Here is a 20899-nt window from a genome sequence, read left to right as displayed (position 1 = left end):
GATTAAATTATGTCTTTCCTAAATGTGAATTCCCTAAATGCTTTTTCAACTAAATTTAATTAATTATATACAATTAATTTCTATATAATTTTATTAAGACACATAATATCTATTGATTACTGGCAGACATGGTACAGCATTTCCTTGGCTCATTTCATTCTAGATATTCATTTCATTTGCAATACATCTTGTCACAGGACATTGCCTTATATTGTGGAAATCTGCTAACCGCATGCATTTGCAAAATGAGCATCCGTGCTTATTCCCACACACCGTACTTAGAGTGAAGCCTGTCTGTTTTTCTGTTGCAATGGTGTGCTCCTGTGTGAGTAATTATAGACCATTGGGCATGTTTCATTCAGGAAATATGAACAGCCTGATATTATACTGGGTCATGCCGTACCTCTCATCACCAACAAGGTCCTTTTAAGCCTATTTTCACAGCCTTTCTCCCCGCTTTGAAGTGTCCACTGAGAGACCACAAAAATCATCTAAAACGACATAATTGTGCCATTGTTCCTTTTATCTGTAAGCAATGTTGTCTAATGGATGTATAATGTTCTGATACTCATTAACTTTTTTTTTTTTTTGCTGTTTTTTTTCATTTTCACCATCTGCATTTACAGAGTAAAATCTAGGCTAAATGCATGATTTGTCTTGCTTTTTGGTGGGGAGGGGAAACTGTTATATCATTTGTGAATGTTTAAGATTCAACCTTTTTTTCCCATTTTCATATGCTTATAATATGCTTGAATGGCGTCTAGATTGGATCTCTAAATATATAATCCCAGAGCAGGAATTTAGTTGGAAGTACCGAGCTTTTATCAAACACTCTTTATGGCCTCTTTGGGTTTACTTGATATGTTCAAAATTTGAAAGACTTCCCCAGGCCTTCATTTTAAAATATTTATTCTCTTTTTATGAGGAATTTGAGATTAATCTGAAGCACAAAGTGTACTATTGAGAACTCTTGGTTCCTGTTATAAGAATTGAACATGGTGGTTAAAGGGAAGTGTTTATATTGGGATTCTGCCTCAGTCCTCTGCTTCTACTTTCTATGTGTTTCAGAGCATTAAGGTCAACTGGCAGCCTCCTCCTTCGAACTCCCAGAACGGATTCATCACAGGTTACAAAATCCGGCACAGGAAGACAGGTCGAAGAGGGGATCAGGAGACAATCGAGCCGAATAACTTCTGGTACCTTTTCACGGGTACTGACTGCTTTTTCCATCTCTGTCTCCATGAATGGATTTTTTTCTGCGGTGACTAGAAATCTGTAGCTGTGATCGTCCTTGTAGCACAATGTTGCCCAGTAATTTGTTTCTTTCCATTCACGTCACATGTCAACTTTTAATCTTTTTATACATACATATATTAATCTTTATTAATATATGTATGTGTAAAAAGGGCTGAAATTCCTACACAACTCACCCAACATGGATGTAAATACCTCCAAATTAAAGTGGACGCTCTTGCGCTTTAACCTCGTATTCTTTAAGCACATTGTTTTATGTCAGATTCAACGTCCTGGAGTTCAGAGCCAAAACAACAAAGATTGTGTGACTGTCCAAATACTTAAAGGCTGCACTGTTTATGCCTCTTTTTTCCTTGGCCTGTGGTTTGAGAAGAGTAGAACTCTTAGAGAAATCACAGGTTTAGTGATGACACGTACTGTTTTGCGTGATTAAAAAAATTGCAATGCCAAAACATTGTTTTCCTGCAGAATATTACAAAAATGAATTATTCTTTCAACAACCATAATATGACATGAGCTTGCATATAGCTGATGTCTGCTAGAATAAGCCATATCTGATTTCCAGTTATTTCCAGTAAGTATGGAAAAGCATGAAGCCATTCTCTGATAGGGCTCAGCTCTATCCAGTCGGTGTGGGGGGAGTACGTAGCCATTTGGCAATGGAGCTGTGTTCTCTACAGTGAGATGTTTGGGAGTGCATATCCGTGGCAGGGCCCTACTCATTGCTGTAAGACAGTAGCCGTGTGTATTTGTTCTGTGATACTCTAAAGACACAATCTATTAGGGTTTAGCAAAAGGAGACTTAGGGGAGATTTGATTGAGGTAAATTAATAAATAAAAGTTTGCTTACAATGTGAAATGCACTTATAAATAGTTTTCAATGAAAGTATCTGCTAAATGGCAAAATTGTAAATTGTAGGAATTAACGAAGGTTCAGTTCTGTCAGCACGACAAAGGGGCAAAGATATAAATAAGTTGATGGTAATTTTTTTTTTTTTAACACAAATTGTCCAAAGGCAGAGATGCTTGGATGTTCAAATCCAGGCCTAATGCAGTGCTGAACACCCTGTGGATTATGGGTATAGAACGAGCCTGGACGAGCTCAATGGCTTGCGCTTGTCGTTGTGTATGCTCATGTTCCCATGCTGAGTCCCACTCTCTCCTCAGGCCTGGAGAAAGGGAGCCAGTACAGCTTCCAAGTGGCCGCCATGACCGCCAACGGCACTGGCCCGGCCAGCGAGTGGTACACCGCAGAGACGCCCGAGAACGACCTCGACGGTGAGAGAGCGCCGCGGCACGCTTTGTTCTCCTGGCTCCGGCCTCATACGGACATTTTCGCACACTTCACACGACAGGTTGTTTGGAGGCGCTTTCTCTCCACATTGAATGTGGGTTTGAAAAAAAAAGAAACCCCCAAAAAAACACGTGTGCTGTTAAGAATAATAAATTATATGAATTAACACTGATATGGGAAATTACTGAAGGCTTTATATTTTCATGCTCTTTATCCTGTGCTCAGGTTGAATTTTGCCTGTGAGCCATCTGTGCTAAATATGATTCCAATAGTTCAAATGCTTCCAGCAGTCTTTCACTTAAAGAGCAATTTTCAGTTCCTTGACTGACAGCTTTTTGATAGCAAGTATATAATCAGGAGGTCTTTGTGATGTTTTTTGCATGGCGGAATTTAAAATGCTATATGTCGTGAATTTTATATATACTATTCATAGGATTCCCTGAAACAGGTTCTTTCCGGCAATTTCCAGGAACCTTTCAGGGAATGATGACTGAAAGCAATAAGCGAGATAAGTCAAGGAATCAGTCATGGAGGTTGCTTTGTGACAGAGCTCTTAATGCAATTTGAACCAAAAGATTATCATTCAATAAACTAAAATTGGCTTGCCAAAGATTGTAAAATTATTTTCCTATGAGTGCTGAAGAGTACTGCTTTCTGTTGGCCTTCCTAGTATGCTTTTTACAAAATGCTGAGATTATTGTTATTGTTCCAGAAACACAGGTTCCAAACCAGCCCAGTTCTCTACACGTCCGCCCACTACCCAACAGCATTATCATGAGTTGGACTCCGCCTCTGAACCCCAACATATTAGTCAGGGGGTACATTATTGGGTACGGAGTGGGTAGCCCCTATGCTGAAACTGTCAGAGTGGACAGTAAACAACGCTATTACTCCATTGAGAACCTAGGTAAGTGTACCCATTGATTCAATAAATCAATCCCTAAATCTCAGCAACAAGTGTGAGCCAGTGTTATGCTTGATTGTTTATTACGTGTACTTGTTCATTTTAGCAACTGAGCAACAAATGTGAAAACTGATTGAATTTGTGCCTCACGGTTAAGGATAAAGTACTTTTGGGTAGCTTGAGAAAATGTGATATTTTTAACTGTGAATTGTGCTGTGTCAACTCTATTACTATTGCTCCACCTACAAGTACAGTATGTTTAAGACAGAACTAAAAACATACCCCTGCCACAGGCTTTTATTAAAGGAAACCATTTTGAATTTGTACAATGAACATAATCAATGTTAAGGCAAATGCACAATAGTAATGTTTATTCTTATCTAGGAAACCATATAAACATGGCAGTGGTAGGCTATAAATACAATGGGTCCACTCAATGGAGAACTAGCATGTCAGGTTACTCAAATCCTGAAATGCTACTTAACATTTGATGGGAAAGTGTGTTGATGTGTATGTCTCTTCATGTCTGTGTACGTACGTGTGTCTCTGCATATGTGTTTGTGTTCTTTTGTGTGCATGTGTTTGCTTGTATCCCATGGTCTGTAGGCATTGGACAGACGTCAACAATATTTACAAAATCGAACAGGCAGTGGTAGCAATAGCAGTAGGTGCAGAGTTAAAGGTTTGTATTTAGGCACTCGCTCTGTTCCTCTCCCTGAGGTTGCTTAACAGCGACACAAATTCCCCTTTCTTTAGACGCTCAGACCCTGCCTATGCGACAAATCCCTCTCTCTTCTTAATTGCACAATGCGGAGGGATTACTGACGCACTAATGAAACATGTCAGGAACAAACTTTATCTCCCCCCCGTCTCCAGGGATGGGAGTTTTTCCACTGTGACGAGTGCTAGGTTGTGTCTGAGCCGCAGCCTGACTGGAGCCTGATATTAGCCTCGGGTTCAGAGACAGACTGTTTCACAGTAAGTCTGCCTGCAGAGGGAAGGAGAGGAGGGCATTGCTCTGAGCGAGAGGGAGACAAAATTTTTCATCTGTGTGACCCCAAAAGCAGGTACACAGAGCCACTGGCAGCTACAGAAGCAATGTCTGCTTTGGTGTATTGTACTTTATGCTAGGAATTTCGAAATTAACCTTATTACACCTCAAAATAATAAAATATACTCATTTAAATATTGAGATTGTTTGCAAGTGCTACAGTATAAACAGAAAAATAGAAATCATCTAAATGTTCAGAAGTACACATTAAAAATCCAAAACTTTTATCAGTGCAGTTTTTCCCATTAATTATGGAGTGCGCTGAACTCTCCAAACATCAAAGTTTTTTAAAGAAAGAAAAAAACTAAAAAGTTTTTTGGCAAATGTGCGAGCCCTGGCTATATTCCTTTGTTGATGGCCAGAACATTTTAACAAAGGTTTGTGCGTGTTTTGATATTAACGGTACATTAGAAAGACTACCAGTGATGTGTTACCAGTTCAGTGAATCAGTGAACACAGTTCATTGCTGTGGCAATCTTAACTGAATATCTCGTGTGATTGGAAGTGTTTGTTGATTAGAGTCAGGGTTCTACCCCTGAATGGGTAGAAAATGACTGCATTTTCCTATAAAGAATACAGCAGTTTATTTTTTGGTCAGCTACCTCTCTGATGTACTGTATACTGTATATGGCTAACAGCAGTTCACATGGTCAGACCAGAACCAGTCTACTAAATTGAATTTGCTGCCATTCGAACTGATGAAAGTTATAAAAAAAACTTGCCCTTGTCTGAGCCATGCTTAAGACCATGGTCGAGCAACTGTTGAAGCAATTGTCCTTAAACTGGATCTTCAAGGTCCTTCTGTCAAAAAAATGTTATTTTAAAATGGCTTTAGGTCAGAGCTGCATGGGGTGATTGTTAACTGCAAGGGAAAATAAGAGTTACGAGTTGAGGAAACAGAAAAAAAATTGTGTGCAGAGGCTGTAAAAGTAATTATTTCCTAAGCCATTAATTATCATTAGTCAAAAAACTGTTTTTTCCTTATCCATTATCTTCATGGCGCGGAATGAAGAACTGCTATCAGAGTTAAGACATTATAAAAAATTTGACTTGCTTGTGAATGTCAGAATGTTTCCTAAATGGGTAGCATTTTATTTAAGTTATTTTCAGTTAATAATGGTGAACGTGCACAGTGGAATATCGAAAGGAAAATCCACTTTCTATAAAGCAGAATACAGATCAGTTTAATTGATAACATTAAAATCTGTAAATGACAATGAAAACAAATCCTTGTATTTTCCTATATCCATGTATTCAAATTATACTCATTAATGCGGGCTTCTAAACAGAATTTAATTATAATTCATTATTTAAGGGATTGTAATAAGAAAACAAGTGGAGTGGAAATTGAATTATAAAAAGCACCCGCAATTTGCATAAGAAAGGAGACAATAACAAATGCACACAGTTTTAATATTCAGCCGATGCCTTCTCTACAGTATGATAATGAATACGTAATGAAACACTTGGATACTTTTATGTGCATTGCTATGGTGATTATGCCACTTCCTCCTTTGAACATGTGTCCTATGCACTTTTTACATTTCTTATATGAATATTGCTACACATTGAGTAAATTGTATATTGCATAGCAACTAACATATTTCATGTCTCAAGTGATCTATGGTTTGTTGGCAGAATGCTGAATTTAGAAAAGGATTTAACTTTTAGCATGAAACAATTGTGTTATAAACTGTATTCAGTTCTTCATACTCTGTTTTTTTTTGTTTCTCTTTTAATTTATGAAAAAGTTGGTGATAATGTTGGTGATAACTAAACCAGCCAACTGTTTTTGTGATGTTTGTGTGTCATTCTTATGACTTTAGTGTTTGAGCTAAAATACAGAATAACTACGGTAGAAAGATATTGTATTTCAATGTGTATAAAAGCTCTGGTTGAGCTTGAACATGTGTTATTAATTTGCATACAATACTTTGGATTCCTTCTCTCCTGTATTAATCCATCACAAAATGATCAAGAAAGATGTATATTCGATGCAGTGAAATGGTAATGAGATTCAATTTTTCAGTAAATATGAATTCTTACATGATTACAGCATGCTAAAGAACTGATCGATTCATTGGTATGCTAGTATATTCATGTCACATTGGTTTGTATATCAACTTTCTCATTGATGGCGCAGTGTTATTTTAATTTTAATTTTCAATTGCCAATTATTTACATAAAATATAGTTGTTCAGTGCTTCATAAATAAACGTCAATAGTTACCGCTCAATAATACACAGCAGTTAATTTGTAAACTATCTAGGACGAAGATCTGCTATTAAATGGACAGTCTCAGCGGATTGTACAAATTTATGGGTAATCGTATTGAAAGGAATAACAAAGTATTGCAAAATGACAGATCAATTTATAACCTTTCATTACGAGTAATGAAGATTATTATTGGAAGAGTCATTACCAGTCTAATATGCTGTAGTATTGGGACAGTTGGGCCTAAAGGCACTATTATTATTACTTTCCGTGATGTCAAGCGCATGAAATTACTGTCAGTACCTCAGATAGATAAGGTTGTAGGTTGTTGCGTGTTGTCTGCCAGTTATCATTTCATGAAACACAGCATTGATTTTATCAAGCTTTAATATTTGCAAAATCCCAAATTTCGAGCTCATAGAATCAGCCGAATAACCAAGCTATTTGAACTAAATGATACAGAAACAGGTAATCATCTCCCAGCCCTGCATTCCCTGACACTGTGTGGTAAAGTTGACCCTGTTCCCAGGTTGTATATGAGTGAGCTACAATTCTGAATCACCCTTACCTTTGACCCTAATAATAATAAAAATAATAATAATATTACTGATTTAAATATCCTCTGCAAATGGATATGTTTCAAAAGCAAACAAAAATAAACAGTATACATAAATAACTCACATTTTACTGTAATTATCTTTCTGATAAACAAACAGTATTTGTTGTTTAGTGGAAGGATGAGGATCATATTTTTAACAAAACTCCTCTGCATGGTTGGTGGGGCAAAAAAATGTAAGGTGCTCTTTGTTTGGTTTATTTGAGAATTTGTGTTGGAGGAAAAAAAAAACTGAGTGACTTGAAAGAGAGTTCACATGTGAGCTCCCTGCATCGGGGGCTGCTCAGAAAGCTGGGGGCTACACCAAGGTCACCCCACTCTCCTATTGACTGCGAGATGAGACCAGGGCTGTGTGCCCACAGGGAATACGCCTCAGCCAGATAAGCCTGCAGTCTGCTGTAATAGAAACACGGGTGCATTGTGGGACTGGAAGACAGTTTATTTACTGTTTTTTTTTTTTTTTTCATTTGTTGCTTTGTATTTGAATGATTACCCATTTTCCCAAAAGCATTATTGTGAAAAGGGGTCATTGGCTTGCCCAAGGCTGTGGTGTATGATGGTGCACTGTATTTCTACCTGTGCTGTGTATTCCTTTCACGCAGAGCCCAGCTCCCACTATGTCATCTCCCTGAAGGCCTTCAACAATGCTGGGGAAGGGGTTCCACTGTACGAAAGTGCCGTGACAAGGTCTCTAACAGGTACGCTCCCTCGACTGAAAATGGAGATTGTGCCCTCCTGTTTTCTTTAGGGTAAAAGCCTTGTCAAGACTAATGACTATTGACTCAGGAGTGTTGATGGTTCCCAAGGACTGTGCCAGAGGAGGTGCATCGTTGCCTATTTCATTGTCTAGGAGTGGAAGATATTTTTGTTGGAGAGGCATCCCTTTATTTTGTGCACCTGCCACACCCACAGTCTGCCTGTACAAGCCATACACAAAGCGTTGTCCCCTGATTGAGTGTCTGTCCAAGCTCGACTGGGCTGTGGAGGGAAAGAGGCAGTGGCCTGACATCCCATTTCAGAGGGAAACACACACCTCTCTGCTCATTTCCGAGTAGACAAAGGAGACTGTAGCAATGAGCATGATCACACACAACTCAGACATTTATGACTGGGATAAACAGGGTTGAGAATAGAAAAAAGTAATAAGTGAATCAGCACTGGTTAGAGAGGAATTTCTAATGAAGGTTCCAAGAATTGGACTTTTTGTTTAGTATATTGACACAACTTAACTCAGCAACAGCAATAACCATTGAGTATAGCACGCTGTATTTTTGAAATTTCATTGATGTGGAAAAAAAATCTAACCCAGATAGCCAAAAGATGTATCTAAAAATTAAATGGAATTGTGTTAGAAAGTTGTGAAAATGTTATGTTGTGCGATTTTATCCGATGACAAAACGCCTTTAACGTCGTTAAAACAAGTTCCATCTGGCAATATGGCACTACCGAGAGTACTAAGATAAGAAAGCCAATCAGTATAGCAGTAGCTAGCTGCATTTGATTATGTTAAAAGGAAACAACACATCGGCTCTCTAGTACACGTTCCTACATGTACTGTATTACAAGCAAGATGAAAGTGTGTGCAGCAGGGAGGACAAAAAACGGAAGTTGGGAATATGTCTGAAGAGGGTATAAGGCAAAAGCATTACCTCTATGCTGGGAAAAGCATGGACAACCCTATTTGGGATTGAATACAGATAACGTATACACTATTCAATGCCTTTTTTTCCTCTAATGGTTCACTGATAAAACTGTAGCTTAATTCTGCTGCTATGCAGATGCATACTCTCTCTATAGCTGTTTAGCCTGTGAGCTGTGCTACCAGGTGAATCAACCTTATTCATGACTGATGTCATGAGAAAGAAACCAAAACAATGAACTGATATTAAGCAATTACATTTATTAGCATTGTATCAGCTAGTCTATCTTGCTATGGTATCTCGTTATATAGTAAGATATACTATTCTGTCAAACATGCACTCCAGCCTGATTTCTATAGAGTGAGGTCTGAAGAGCGAGGTTAATGCGTTGGGATACATTTTATGGTAGTCTTACATAGTGTTGATATTGTACTGTTTGTGAGATACACACATTTATCAGGGCAAGGATGGAGGTAGATTTCATCTTTTCTCCCAGTGATTGCCAAACTGTAATTTTCTGCTGCAGTATTCAGCAGGGGACTGCCTGGCTTCCTTACAGCTCCACTAGGTCCACCTTTAATATTTCATTAAAATATTGTCTTTTATTCCCTTTGTTTTTAAGTCAAAAAGGTGATAATATACTGGAGTTTTTGATATAAGAAAAAATTGTTTTAGTGTGCCAGATACTATTATTAGATACTATCTATCTATCTATCTATCTATATACAGTCCCCTCCAAAAGTATTGGAACAGCAAGGCCAATTCCTTTGTTTTTGTAATACACTGAATACATTTGGGGTTGAGATAAAAAGATGAACATGAGACAAGAGTTCAGAATTTCAGCTTTTATTTCCTGGTATTTACACCTAGATGTGTTAAAGTACCTAGAACATAGCACCTTTTTGTATCAGACCACCCAATTTTAGGTGAGCAAAATTATTGGAACAGAGAGTATTTAAGTAAATTAAAGTAAATAACACTTAATATTTGGTAGCATATCCCTTGCTTGCAATAACTGCATCAAGCCTGCGACCCATTGACATCACCAAACTGTTGCATTCTTCTTTTGTGATGCTTTTCCAGGCTTTTACTGCAGCCTCTTTCAGTTGTTGTTTGTTTGGGGGGGGGGGTTTCCTTCAATCTCCTCTTCAGGAGGTGAAATGCATGCTCAATTGGGTTAAGGTCTGGTGATTGACTTGGCCAGTCTAAAACCTTCCACTTTTTCTCCCTAATGAAGTCCTTTATGTTGGCAGTGTGTTTTGGGTCATTCTCTTGTTGCATGATAAAGTTCCTCCCAATTAGTTTGGACGCATTTCTCCGTAAGTTGGCAGACAGAATGTTTTTGTAGACTTCTGAATTCATCCTGCTGCTACCATCATGAGTTACATCATCAATAAAGATTAGTGAGCCCACTCCAGAAGCAGCCATGCAAGCCCAAGCCATGACACTTCCTCCACCGTGCTTCACAGATGAGCTCGTATGTTTTGGATCATGAGCAGATCCCTTCTTTCTCCACACTTTGGCCTTTCCATCACTATGGTAGAGGTTAATCTTGGTCTTGTCAGTCCATAAAACTTTGTTCCAGAACTTTTGTGGCTCATCTCTGTACTTCTTTGCAAATTGTAATCTAGCCTTCCGATTCTTACTACTGATGAGTGGTTTGCATCTTGTGGTATAGCCTCTATATTGCTGCTCTCTAAGTCTTCTTCGAACGGTTGATTGAGATACCTTCACCCCTGTCCTGTGGAGATTGTTTGTGATGTCACTGACATATGTTTTGGGGTTTTTCTTCACAGCTCTCACATTGTTTCTGTCATCAACTGCTGTTGTTTTCGATGTTCGATGTCTGTTGCTCAGTACGCCAGCGGTTTCTTTATTTTTCAGGACATTCCGAGTTGTTGTACAAACTATCCCCAATGCTTGTGCAATGGCTCTGGTCGATTTCCCCTCTTTTTTAAGTTTCAAAATGGCTTGCTTTTCTCCCAAAGACAGCTCCCTGGTCTTCATGTTAGTTTATCTTTTATAACACAAATGCAGTCTTCACAGGCAAAACCCAAGGCTAAAACCAAGAGTAGACATTCAGAACTATTTATTGTTTAACCAATCAATCTAACAGGACACATCTGGGCAACAAGAAACACCTTTCAGTCACATGTTCCAATAATTTTGCTCACCTAAAAATTGGGTTGTCTGATACAAAAGGTGATATGTTCTAAGTTGCTTAATAAATCTAGATAAAAATACCAGGATATAAAAGCTGAAATTCGGATCTGTCATCTCATGTACATCTTTTGACCTCATTTGTCTTCAGCGTATAGCAAAAACAAAGGAATTGACCTTGCTGTTCCAATACTTTTGGAGGGGACTGTATATATACACACACACACACACACACACACACACACACACACACACACACATATATATATATAATCTACTATGTATATATATATATATAATCTAATATTCTTAGATACTATAGATATAATAGATACTACACCATTGAAATAATCAAATTACTTTAATATTTTACATACACTCGTGCACATACACACACACAAACACACACACACACAATGATTGGGCTAAATTGGAAATATAAATACTTACTGACCTACAGGATGCGCTGTGTTTTTCGGGTATCAGTGGGAAACACATATAATATCTTATTTGGCCAGAGGCATGAAATCTGTGTGTGACTAGAGTGAGGAGAAAGCCATGTGAGATTAAAAAAAGGCTAAAACAGAAGTCTGAAACCCTTAAGATTCTCTCAATGCTTTGTTCTTTCCCCCATTTTGCCAAGAAATCAGAGGGTCTTTACTTCAAGCCACAAGTGAACTGTGTGTGCTTCTGGGGCCTCTATATGTACTGTACAGTATGGTTTGAAGTGGATTTAAAAGGAAAATAAGGCTCTTTTTCTTCATTCATTCATTTATTTATTTATTTATTTATTTATTTATTTATTTATTTATTTATTATTATTAGTATTAGTATTATTCATTAGTAGTATTCGCAGTTGTTGTAATAGTCATAGTAGTATTTGTGTTTGACTGCAGACTGCAGTAATAGCATTAAACCTTTTTTTGTTAAGTTCTTAATTCTGCCTAAATTGTATTATTAAGACTGTCTACAAAAACAAAACAACATGATGAGTTGAAAATAAAGGCAAAAATCGGTCTGTGAAATAAGTGAGTTGTCCTGAGGCGGTGAGATTAGCCGCAGTACAGAGGCAGAACGGATAAGCCAGTCCCGTGCCCCCTGGTGAATTTGGTCATTCCGGGTCTTATTGTGCTTTTCTCGATAGGCAGTGCAGCCACAGGCGTTTATTGCTAACAGTACGGCTCCCCCGACTCTGTTGTCATGTGGCTAATTACTCGAAGTTCCACTCTGCTCACATCTTGATCTGCACTCCATCGGGGCCTGCACCGCGCGGGTCCGAGCAAACGTCTAGAGGCTGATAAGGTTGTGCGGGGGAGGTTAAAGAATGCCCGTCAAATGGCTACCACATGCACAGAGTCATGTTGGGGCGCCGCGGCTGTCCCCTTTCGCCTCCCCTCAGAACCTGTACCCCGTAAGTGGCGCGTTATCAGGCTGCAGTTCCTCGCCAAAGCAATCCCAGGGATGACTGGAGGCGGGGGGAAAAAAGGCTGCCTTATTTCACATTATATCCCCTCTGTGGTCCTGGATTGGAGCTCCAGCGTTAAGTAAATCGAATCCTGTTGAAAGACACTCATCCTCTCCGGTGCCACGTGAGCCATCGTGCTCTGCATCGAAACAGCCTGTTGAAAGGCCGTGCCAACAGACACAGTGTGAAATGTCTACCGGGCTCCGCCTGTGCTTTTTTTCCTTCTTCTATCAACAGCACAGAAGTGCGAACAAAAAACAGTTGGCCTTTTCTAGCCGTGTTTACTACAGCGAGCAGTCTGCCAGTTTAGCTGAGAAAACAGATAGCGCTTGTTGTTTTTCCCTAAAGATTAGTTGTTGCTTGACAGTTATGACAGCATTTTTTTTGTTTCTCTTTTGCCTTGGGATGCATCACACCACATTTCACACTGAGAATGGCACAGGTCAAATGGTGGTATGCCAGACTTTCAATTGGGAAATGGTCTGAAAGAAACCAAATCTAATCTGTTTGACCAGTGAACCTTCCTCTGGGAATAATCTGCGTCAACGGAGTCTTCAGTTTATGTGAAAAGAATCCAGCATTTTAAGAATAGATATTTGTGAGTCAGTCCACTTGTGAGTGAAAGGCTTTATATATATATTTAGGCTGGTAGATAAGTGCTTCTGTAGCTGTGTTTTTTTAAAAACTGGTGAAGCACTCCTTGGAGTGCACTCAGTGGTAGGCCCAAACATTTTATGCCCAAACATTTTCCTTCACAACATACAAAAATAAGTCTTTGCCCGTTCCGTGAAGCTTCACAGTATATTTTCCACTAGGTCTTCTCTGTTGGTTGCTACTCTCTTAATCCAGGATGCTGCCATTTTATTCACTAGGAAACTGGTACAAGTGGAGTGGAACAAAAGACCACAATAAACAAATCAATATTCTTTTCAAGGGAACATGGAAAACGGAACCCAACTGAGCCTTTTGGAATGAAAAAAGAATGTTTCTAGTTTTATCAGTTGCCTCTAATGCTACTCAATGCGTGGTTTTTCCAATCTGTTTTTTGTTAACCATCCACTCTGTCTGAAGCCTCATAAAAAAACAATTCAGATCAATTGCTGGGCTCATTATTCAGACAATATTTGACTGGGTAGTTTTTTTTGTTTGTTTGTTTTTTTGTTTGTTTCTTTGTTTCTTTGTTTTTTGCTACAAAAGCCTAATTGCTGATTGTCTAGTTTCATGTCTCTTAAATAGTATTAGTAAAGATGCTAATACTATGTAAAATGTTTGCTTTCTGCTGTTGTGACAACCAACTTGTGTCTTCCATGTATTTACTAATAATTTTTTCTCTTCTTCATAGGTTTGAGTTTAGTTTTGTCTGGTAGTTAATGGACACCTGTAGAGCCTCTCCTAGCACCCTCAATATGTGTAATGGGCTTCTCTTTCTGCCTTCTCTCTGCCACTTTCTGTCTTCTCCGTTACTTCCTGCCATCTGTTTTCCCTCTCCAACCCTCACCTGCTCCTTCACTGCATGGTGACTCATTCTTGCATTTTTTTTAATGTCCTCTGTGTGATGCATGCTTCTCTATTTATGTGTGTGTGTGTGTGTGTGTGTGTGTGTGACTCCAGACCCTTTAGACCCATCGGACGATGATTTGTTCCATCTGTTTGATAAATTCCCTACTCCCATGCCAGATACCTCCACCCCCATGATCCCCCCAGTAGGTGTACAGGCCGTGGCCCTGAGCCCCGACTCAGTGCGGGTCAGCTGGGCCGACAACTCCGTGTCCAAAAACCAGAAGACTGCTGAGGTGCGCTTCTACTCTGTCAAGTGGAAGACCAGCTACTCCACCAGTGGAAAGTACAAGGTACTTAAGAGGTGTTTTAGAGTGTCTAATGAATTAAGTGAGGCACACCGCAGTTGCACTCTTGTGCCTTATTTTAATGGCTTCAGGAAGTATTCAGCTGTATTAATGTGATAACATAAAATTTGCCCTAGTTAAGGGGGTATCTGCCAAGCCATATAGTACTGTAATGTGGAGCTATGTGACTGGGCTTCCATCTTAAGGGACCCCAATTGATGGTTGAAGGGGAGGAGGGTGGGAGATGGTGCCCTCTAGGATTGTGGCCCCACAAGTTGTGGGCTCAGGACAAATTTAGTTTGCTAGGGTCTTGCCCATCAGAGAACAAGAGAATGCAGCATGGTTCAATATACCCATATATTTATACTGAAAGGACAACACTTCATATGTTTAGAAATGCACATATCTGTTTATTCTAACCTCTCAATATCCATGATACTAACATCAGCAAACATAAATAATTGTGTTCTGGAATGTATATAAAAAATTTTTTTTCATGTGACTGTCTAAAACAGAAGTGTCAGTAGATGAAAATTGAACTGGAATCAAGTACAATAAACAAGAAGGGGTGTTTATTGATGCTAATTAAATGGTTTTGACTTGAACATCCAAGCATCAACCATTTTGTTTGCATTAGTTTTTTTACTTATATATTTTCACATAGAATAAATGTTTATTTATTGTAGCAAGTAAAAAGTAATATATTTAAAACGATTATTATTATTATATATTTATAATGCTGAGGAAGTGTTAACTGTGGGAGATCTGGAGGAGATCCATTTTTAAAAAGCATGTGAGTGCGGGGCCCAAAAAACATGGGTTAGTGCAGGGAAAAAAAAATTCTGGTGAACATGAGCGGGAAAACACTGAAATACCGTATGTGCGTGTGGGGAAAAATAGCCCTGTGCAGAGAGCTGCACCGGTCAAGAATTGAGATTCTGGGTGTGCCTTGCTCATACCTCACAAGTCTATTTCAGTGTTTCAAAAAAACTAACCTTTGGGCTTTGGACATGCATGTGGAAACAAAGATTTAATGAATGCATTTAGAAATGTGCGTTGGTGATCTTTATTATCCTGTTTCATCAGAGTACCCCTTTGTCCCCACTGTGCTTGTCTAATCCCAGCTGCCTCTAAAGCCTGTGCTTTGATTCTGTCCCCGGTTCTCTGTGCTCTCCTGCAGTCAGCAGACACCACCGCCCTCAGTCACACCGTGACCGGACTCAAGCCCAACACCATGTACGAGTTTGCTGTGATGGTGACCAAGGGACGCAAGTCCAGCACGTGGAGTATGACGGCGCACGCCACCACCTACGAAGCAGGTAGGGCTCTTTCGGTTCACTACCGCCGCTAACTGCTTGCCAACTGTCATTGGAGCACGAGGACACAGGCGTTAACCTCAGTTCTTATCTGTGAAGCCTTGTTCTACACGCATGAAATGTACTGTGGGAAATCTGTTCCCTCCTGTGCTTCTGTTTATGTGAACATGATCCCGGGCATATTGGTATCCTTTAATCAATGTGTACGACAGGTAGCGCCGCCGCGATTTTAGCTGTGCGGTTTTGTAATTAAGACACAGTGCTAATGATGGGAACGGTCCAGGATCCTTTCCAAGGAAATAATCGCCTGTGTATTCGCCGTTCATTATATCGAATGTGCCCATGCTAGTTAAATAAACACTGACCTTTTGTCCTTTGCTCGTAATTTATCACAATTACATTGCATAGCCGGCCAGTTGTTTATGTGTTGTTCTCTGTGCTCTAATGTATGTTTCTGTTGGACGTGAAACACGAGAAAATGCAATTGTGTGTTTCATTTCAGACAACAAAAAAAAACTCAATTTAAATTCAATTTAGAATTTCCCTGTAACTCACTAAGGTTTTTTTTTCTAAGATTAAATATAAATGCACAATACCACAACCTTTCCATTGTAATTGATAGTATAGGCATATTTTAGCTATTACTTCACAGAATTGCACATTTTAAACATCTGCATGTTTATACATTTAGTGAACAGGGCTCAGATTACATGGTGGGAAAACTTGCTTTGAAAAGCTTTGCAGTTAATTGCCCCTCTGAGCCTGAGGCTTGATTAAGACCAGCTGTAATTTGAGGCGTAATTGAGCCCTTAAACAAGCTGTGCATGATGCCAGATAGAGGACCACACTAGTGGTGTACTTTTTCATCTGAGTCCACTTTTGCCGTGTCACCCTGTCTGCCAGCTCCCAGCTCCGCCCCCAAGGACCTGACGGTAATCAGCCGGGAGGGGAAGCCCAGAGCCGTCCTCATCAGCTGGCAGCCACCCATGGAGGCCAACGGCCGAATCACAGGTGAACCGGCGACTGCCAGCCTCCTTAATCTGACCCTCCTCTCTGCCCCCTTAATGTACCCCATCCTGCCTCTCTCTCCCCCGGCTGTACTCTGCTCTGATCCTGAGATGTGCTGCCCTTTTTTCAACCACCCACCCCCTCCCATCCCCTCCTCCTTCCTCATTCCATGATGGAAGTCCTTGTTGTAAATCACTGTGGCAAGAACCATCCTGACCCTTGAAATCATGTGGTGGGCTTCTAATGACTCCCGGTGGACCTGCTGATTTAGGGATTTGGTTTTCTCTTCAACGTTCATCCTTGTGGGAACAATGTTCACTCTCCCATGGCCTCCCATGGCCATTTGTAATGATGGCAGTAAAACAGTATTGAAATTCATCTTTCAAAAGAAGGAGTATGGTAAATAACAGGTGTGGGCTGAGGGAATATCCTTGACGAGGGTTCAAAATCATGTCACAAATTTTCAGATATTTTAAATAATTATTTTACTCAATATTGACTGCTATAAAAATATTAATTTTGTAACAGCACAATGTGTTTTCACAAAAAAAAAAAAAAAATATATATATATATATATATATAGTGTGGTTCTTTCCACACAAGAAAATTGTTAGAATTTATTAAACATTATTATTTGGGAAACCTTCATTCTATAAATCATGTGCATTTTAATTAAAGTGTTTTAATAATAAAAATAATTTCATTTTGAATTATTGGTAACTTGCTGCCATCATTGACTTAGAGCCTGTGTCATTGTCTCATTATCTGTGTTGAAATTCCTCCACCCTGCTGGGTTGCTGTGGCAGACACGGGTTTAGTCCCCCTGGTATTACTACTCAAATATAAAAAGAAAAAAGCCTGCTTAAAGAACATTATGTGAGTCAAGAGGACAGACTATTGCTGCCTGGATAAATGCCTGGAGAGAATAGACCTTTAAATATATTTTTTAGATGTTTTAGAAATAAAATAAAAGTGAAAATGCAATAGCTTATAGACATGTTACATTACCTCTTATCTGTATCTACTGCTCTCTTGATGTTGTTGATATATGCTGCAAATGTAAAAGTAGTTGTCAAATATATAAAAAGTTTGAGGATGGAATATCCATTATTTTTCCTGGCTATTGCCGTAATATAGTACATCAAAACATTTTTTTCCAGAACAGGACATGTGCCTAGGGCCACTATGATATGGAAGTCTGTGTTTAAAACCGAGACCTTGACTCAATGATGGCCGATGATTTCACAGTTCTTATATCAAAAAGAAAGAGTGTTCTTTCAATTGTCCTGGCTAAATTCCAAACCCAGGTTTCTAACATTCTCATTTTTCTGGCCAAATTCCAACCTCAGCTTTCTAAAAATTCTGTTACTGGCTAAATTCTATCCTGACACCCACCAATCAAGTGAAGTTCATTTACTCCATAAATCCTTGTAGCAACCAAAGCAGCTTCTGTTAACCCACCTCAATATCCGTCAGAGGAAGAATAAATAATCTGTCTAAATAATAAATAGGTGGTACAGTAATTGTGTTTAATGTGTTTGCCCAATCTTTTAGGATACATTCTGTTCTACACACTGGATAAGAATATGCCCATTGATGACTGGGTAATGGAGTCCATCAGTGGTGATCGCCTCACTCACCAGGTCATGGACCTCAACCTGGATACAGTCTACTATTTTCGTATCCAGGCCAAGAACTCCAAGGGGGTGGGCCCCCTCTCTGACCCCATTCTCTTCAGGACCTCCAAAGGTTGGATGAGTACTATCCCCACTTCAACCTCCATGGTCACCATTGCTGAGAGGCTAAATTTTGGGGAATAGATTACTCAACAAACTTTCCCCTTTGACCACTTTTGGTGTTCCTTTTTCCTTCTCTTATAATTTTTTTTCTGTCAGTCAGTAAACAATAAATATAACCATTCATGTTTTTTTAGTCCCATACATACTAGATAATTCCACATTATTATAGGTCGGTTTCCACAAAAAAAAATTTTTTAAACTGTATAATGGCCATTTTCTTTATCCAACACAAATAACTATGGTAGCTATCATTCAGAGCAGGGGAGAGTGTGGGTCCAAATGATCCTTGTGCTTGATTGGTTTTCTGCAGTTTTCTAATTTTGCAATTAAGATCACTGTTCCCTTTATTCTGCTGGGTGCAACATTGGAGCTCAGATCTAATAAAATTTCTAAAAACCCGTTAGACCAAGACATTTAAGTAACTTCCAAAGTAATTTAGGGAACATTACGCTGCTTGCAGTTGATATGGTTAAATTAATTGACTGTTATTACTTTATTTGCTGTGCCTCTACAACTGTAAAATTCATTATGAAACTGATGTATAGAAAGAGTACTGATGTGTTTGATTTAAAATTAATGTTTATGCTTATCTGCAGCTAACAGTAATTAATAATGGCTTAAAATGTTTCTAGCTCTAAAAGTGCCTTGAACTCAGCCTGCATATCCTGTAGTGCCGATCCTCTGGGGAAAACTGTGCTTTTTTACCGATGCATGTTCATCTCTATCCTCTTTAACTGGACAGCACCTCATTTCTGAGTGTGCAAACACTTTAAGTCTTGCTTGCAGAACCCTAGTGACTGTTCTTTCAGCCTGAGGGGTCCATCATGATTGTAGTAACACTTTGCTTGTTCTTTTCCTTCTCATCTCTTACAGGTGACCATCCAGACAAAATGGCCAACGACCAAGGTAGTTTGATATGGCCCTTTCAGTATTTCACACCATATACTGTATTAGGCCTGTTTCTACTGGAACCGTAATTGTAAAGATGAACTAGCATCTACACCAGATCACTCCCTACAACTGCTAATCAACAAGTGTGCATTACATACGACTTCAGACAGTACACAGCAGTGATTGGTTAGGCATGTTTTATCATTGGAGATGTGTTCTAATCTAAAATTCATTTTAGTTCATATTTATATTTATAGTCCCAGTGGAAATACATTTATTTTTCATTTGAAGTTGATAATTGTACGGTTCAACAGTTAGCAGTGCGGTTATGCTTCTAGACGGAAAAGGGGCTCGCGAACGGAACAAGAGCTGTGCACCAGCGTGCTCCGTATGCCTGCTCATCAACTGTTGACTCAGTTGGATGGTCCCCTCTGTGATAATTCATCTTCATAATTAAGCATAACTGCACTGTGGTGGACCATCAGAGGAGACATGTAAACAGATTGTGAGTCTGCCAACCTGCAACACTGCAGACTGAGAGCAATAGTCGGTCAAAAAAGCTCTCCAGGGAAAAAGTCAATTCAATTATACTTTTTATACAGGCTCATCATACGGAGACATTCCTCTTGGATTATTTTTCTTTTGCTCTTTCATTCAGACTAATTTCTCATCAAAATTAAAACACATATTTGGAAATTCTGGCACCTTACTTATGCATGTCTTATCTGTTTTATGCATTAGTTTTTGCTAGGGTGCATTTGATTTTTCTATCTCATTTTCCAGCCCTTTGGAAAATCTGAATTGCAGATGGGTTTGTAAATCAGCCCTTTGAGCGTTAAATTGTCTGAGGGAAAAGGGGAGGAAATCCCATCTGGTTTTTTTTTCTTTTTTTTTTTTTTAAGATAATGGAGGGTATTGGATTTCAGTGTGACCTGCAGTCATTTTCCTGTCTTGTCTCGTCACTGCCAACCTAATGAGAATTAGTATATATTAATTAAGATGTAAGTGCATGGAGGAAGAAGGGGCTGTTTAGATTTGAATTGATGTGCTGCCTCCTGCAAACAAAATAAACAACCCCCCCCCCCCCCCGCCCCCCGCCCCAAGCACAACCTAATAATGTGTTCTGAGTAGTTGGTCCCACTGTAACGTGGATGTTTTGGAGCACTTGACTTGTGTGGAATGAGTGTGAATTGCAGGTGGGACAGTGCACTATACCATAAGTACATGTTAGTTTGAGGTCTTACCCTTAGTTGCTCCAGGAGCAAAAATGTACATGCATAAACCTGTTCTAGAATGTCAGTTGCTTTCCCCCAAGATTGATTAAGTAAAAGATACTGCAGTTTAATAATGCAGCCAGTGGAGGATGGGCATGGGCTTCCCCCCTCTAGCAGGGATTCTCTAAAGATTTCATCCCACTGGCAAATTAGTCCATTCCATGTGTCA

The 20899-nt window shown here is 39.2% G+C and overlaps 1 protein-coding gene across 2 annotated transcripts in view; it reads left to right on the top strand.

Annotated features, from left to right (window-relative positions):
• Nucleotides 1–20899, top strand: part of dcc (DCC netrin 1 receptor) — a 368326-nt gene that overhangs the window by 311965 nt on the left and 35462 nt on the right. Inside the window, exons 14-22 of one of the 2 annotated variants that reach the window (XM_064307455.1) lie at nt 1069–1210; nt 2422–2532; nt 3261–3455; nt 7936–8031; nt 14276–14448; nt 15623–15761; nt 16662–16769; nt 18321–18515; nt 19439–19471. In XM_064307455.1, coding sequence (XP_064163525.1) covers nt 1069–1210; nt 2422–2532; nt 3261–3455; nt 7936–8031; nt 14276–14448; nt 15623–15761; nt 16662–16769; nt 18321–18515; nt 19439–19471 — 1192 coding nt within the window. Of the gene's footprint in view, nt 1–1068; nt 1211–2421; nt 2533–3260; nt 3456–7935; nt 8032–14209; nt 14449–15622; nt 15762–16661; nt 16770–18320; nt 18516–19438; nt 19472–20899 lie in introns of both variants that reach the window. The other variant, XM_064307454.1, reaches the window with a different exon arrangement.

This window comes from Anguilla rostrata, chromosome 14 (assembly GCF_018555375.3).
Source record: "Anguilla rostrata isolate EN2019 chromosome 14, ASM1855537v3, whole genome shotgun sequence".
In the NCBI taxonomy this organism is placed as follows: Eukaryota; Metazoa; Chordata; class Actinopteri; order Anguilliformes; family Anguillidae; genus Anguilla; species Anguilla rostrata.
This window is presented reverse-complemented; position numbering and strand designations above follow the sequence as displayed.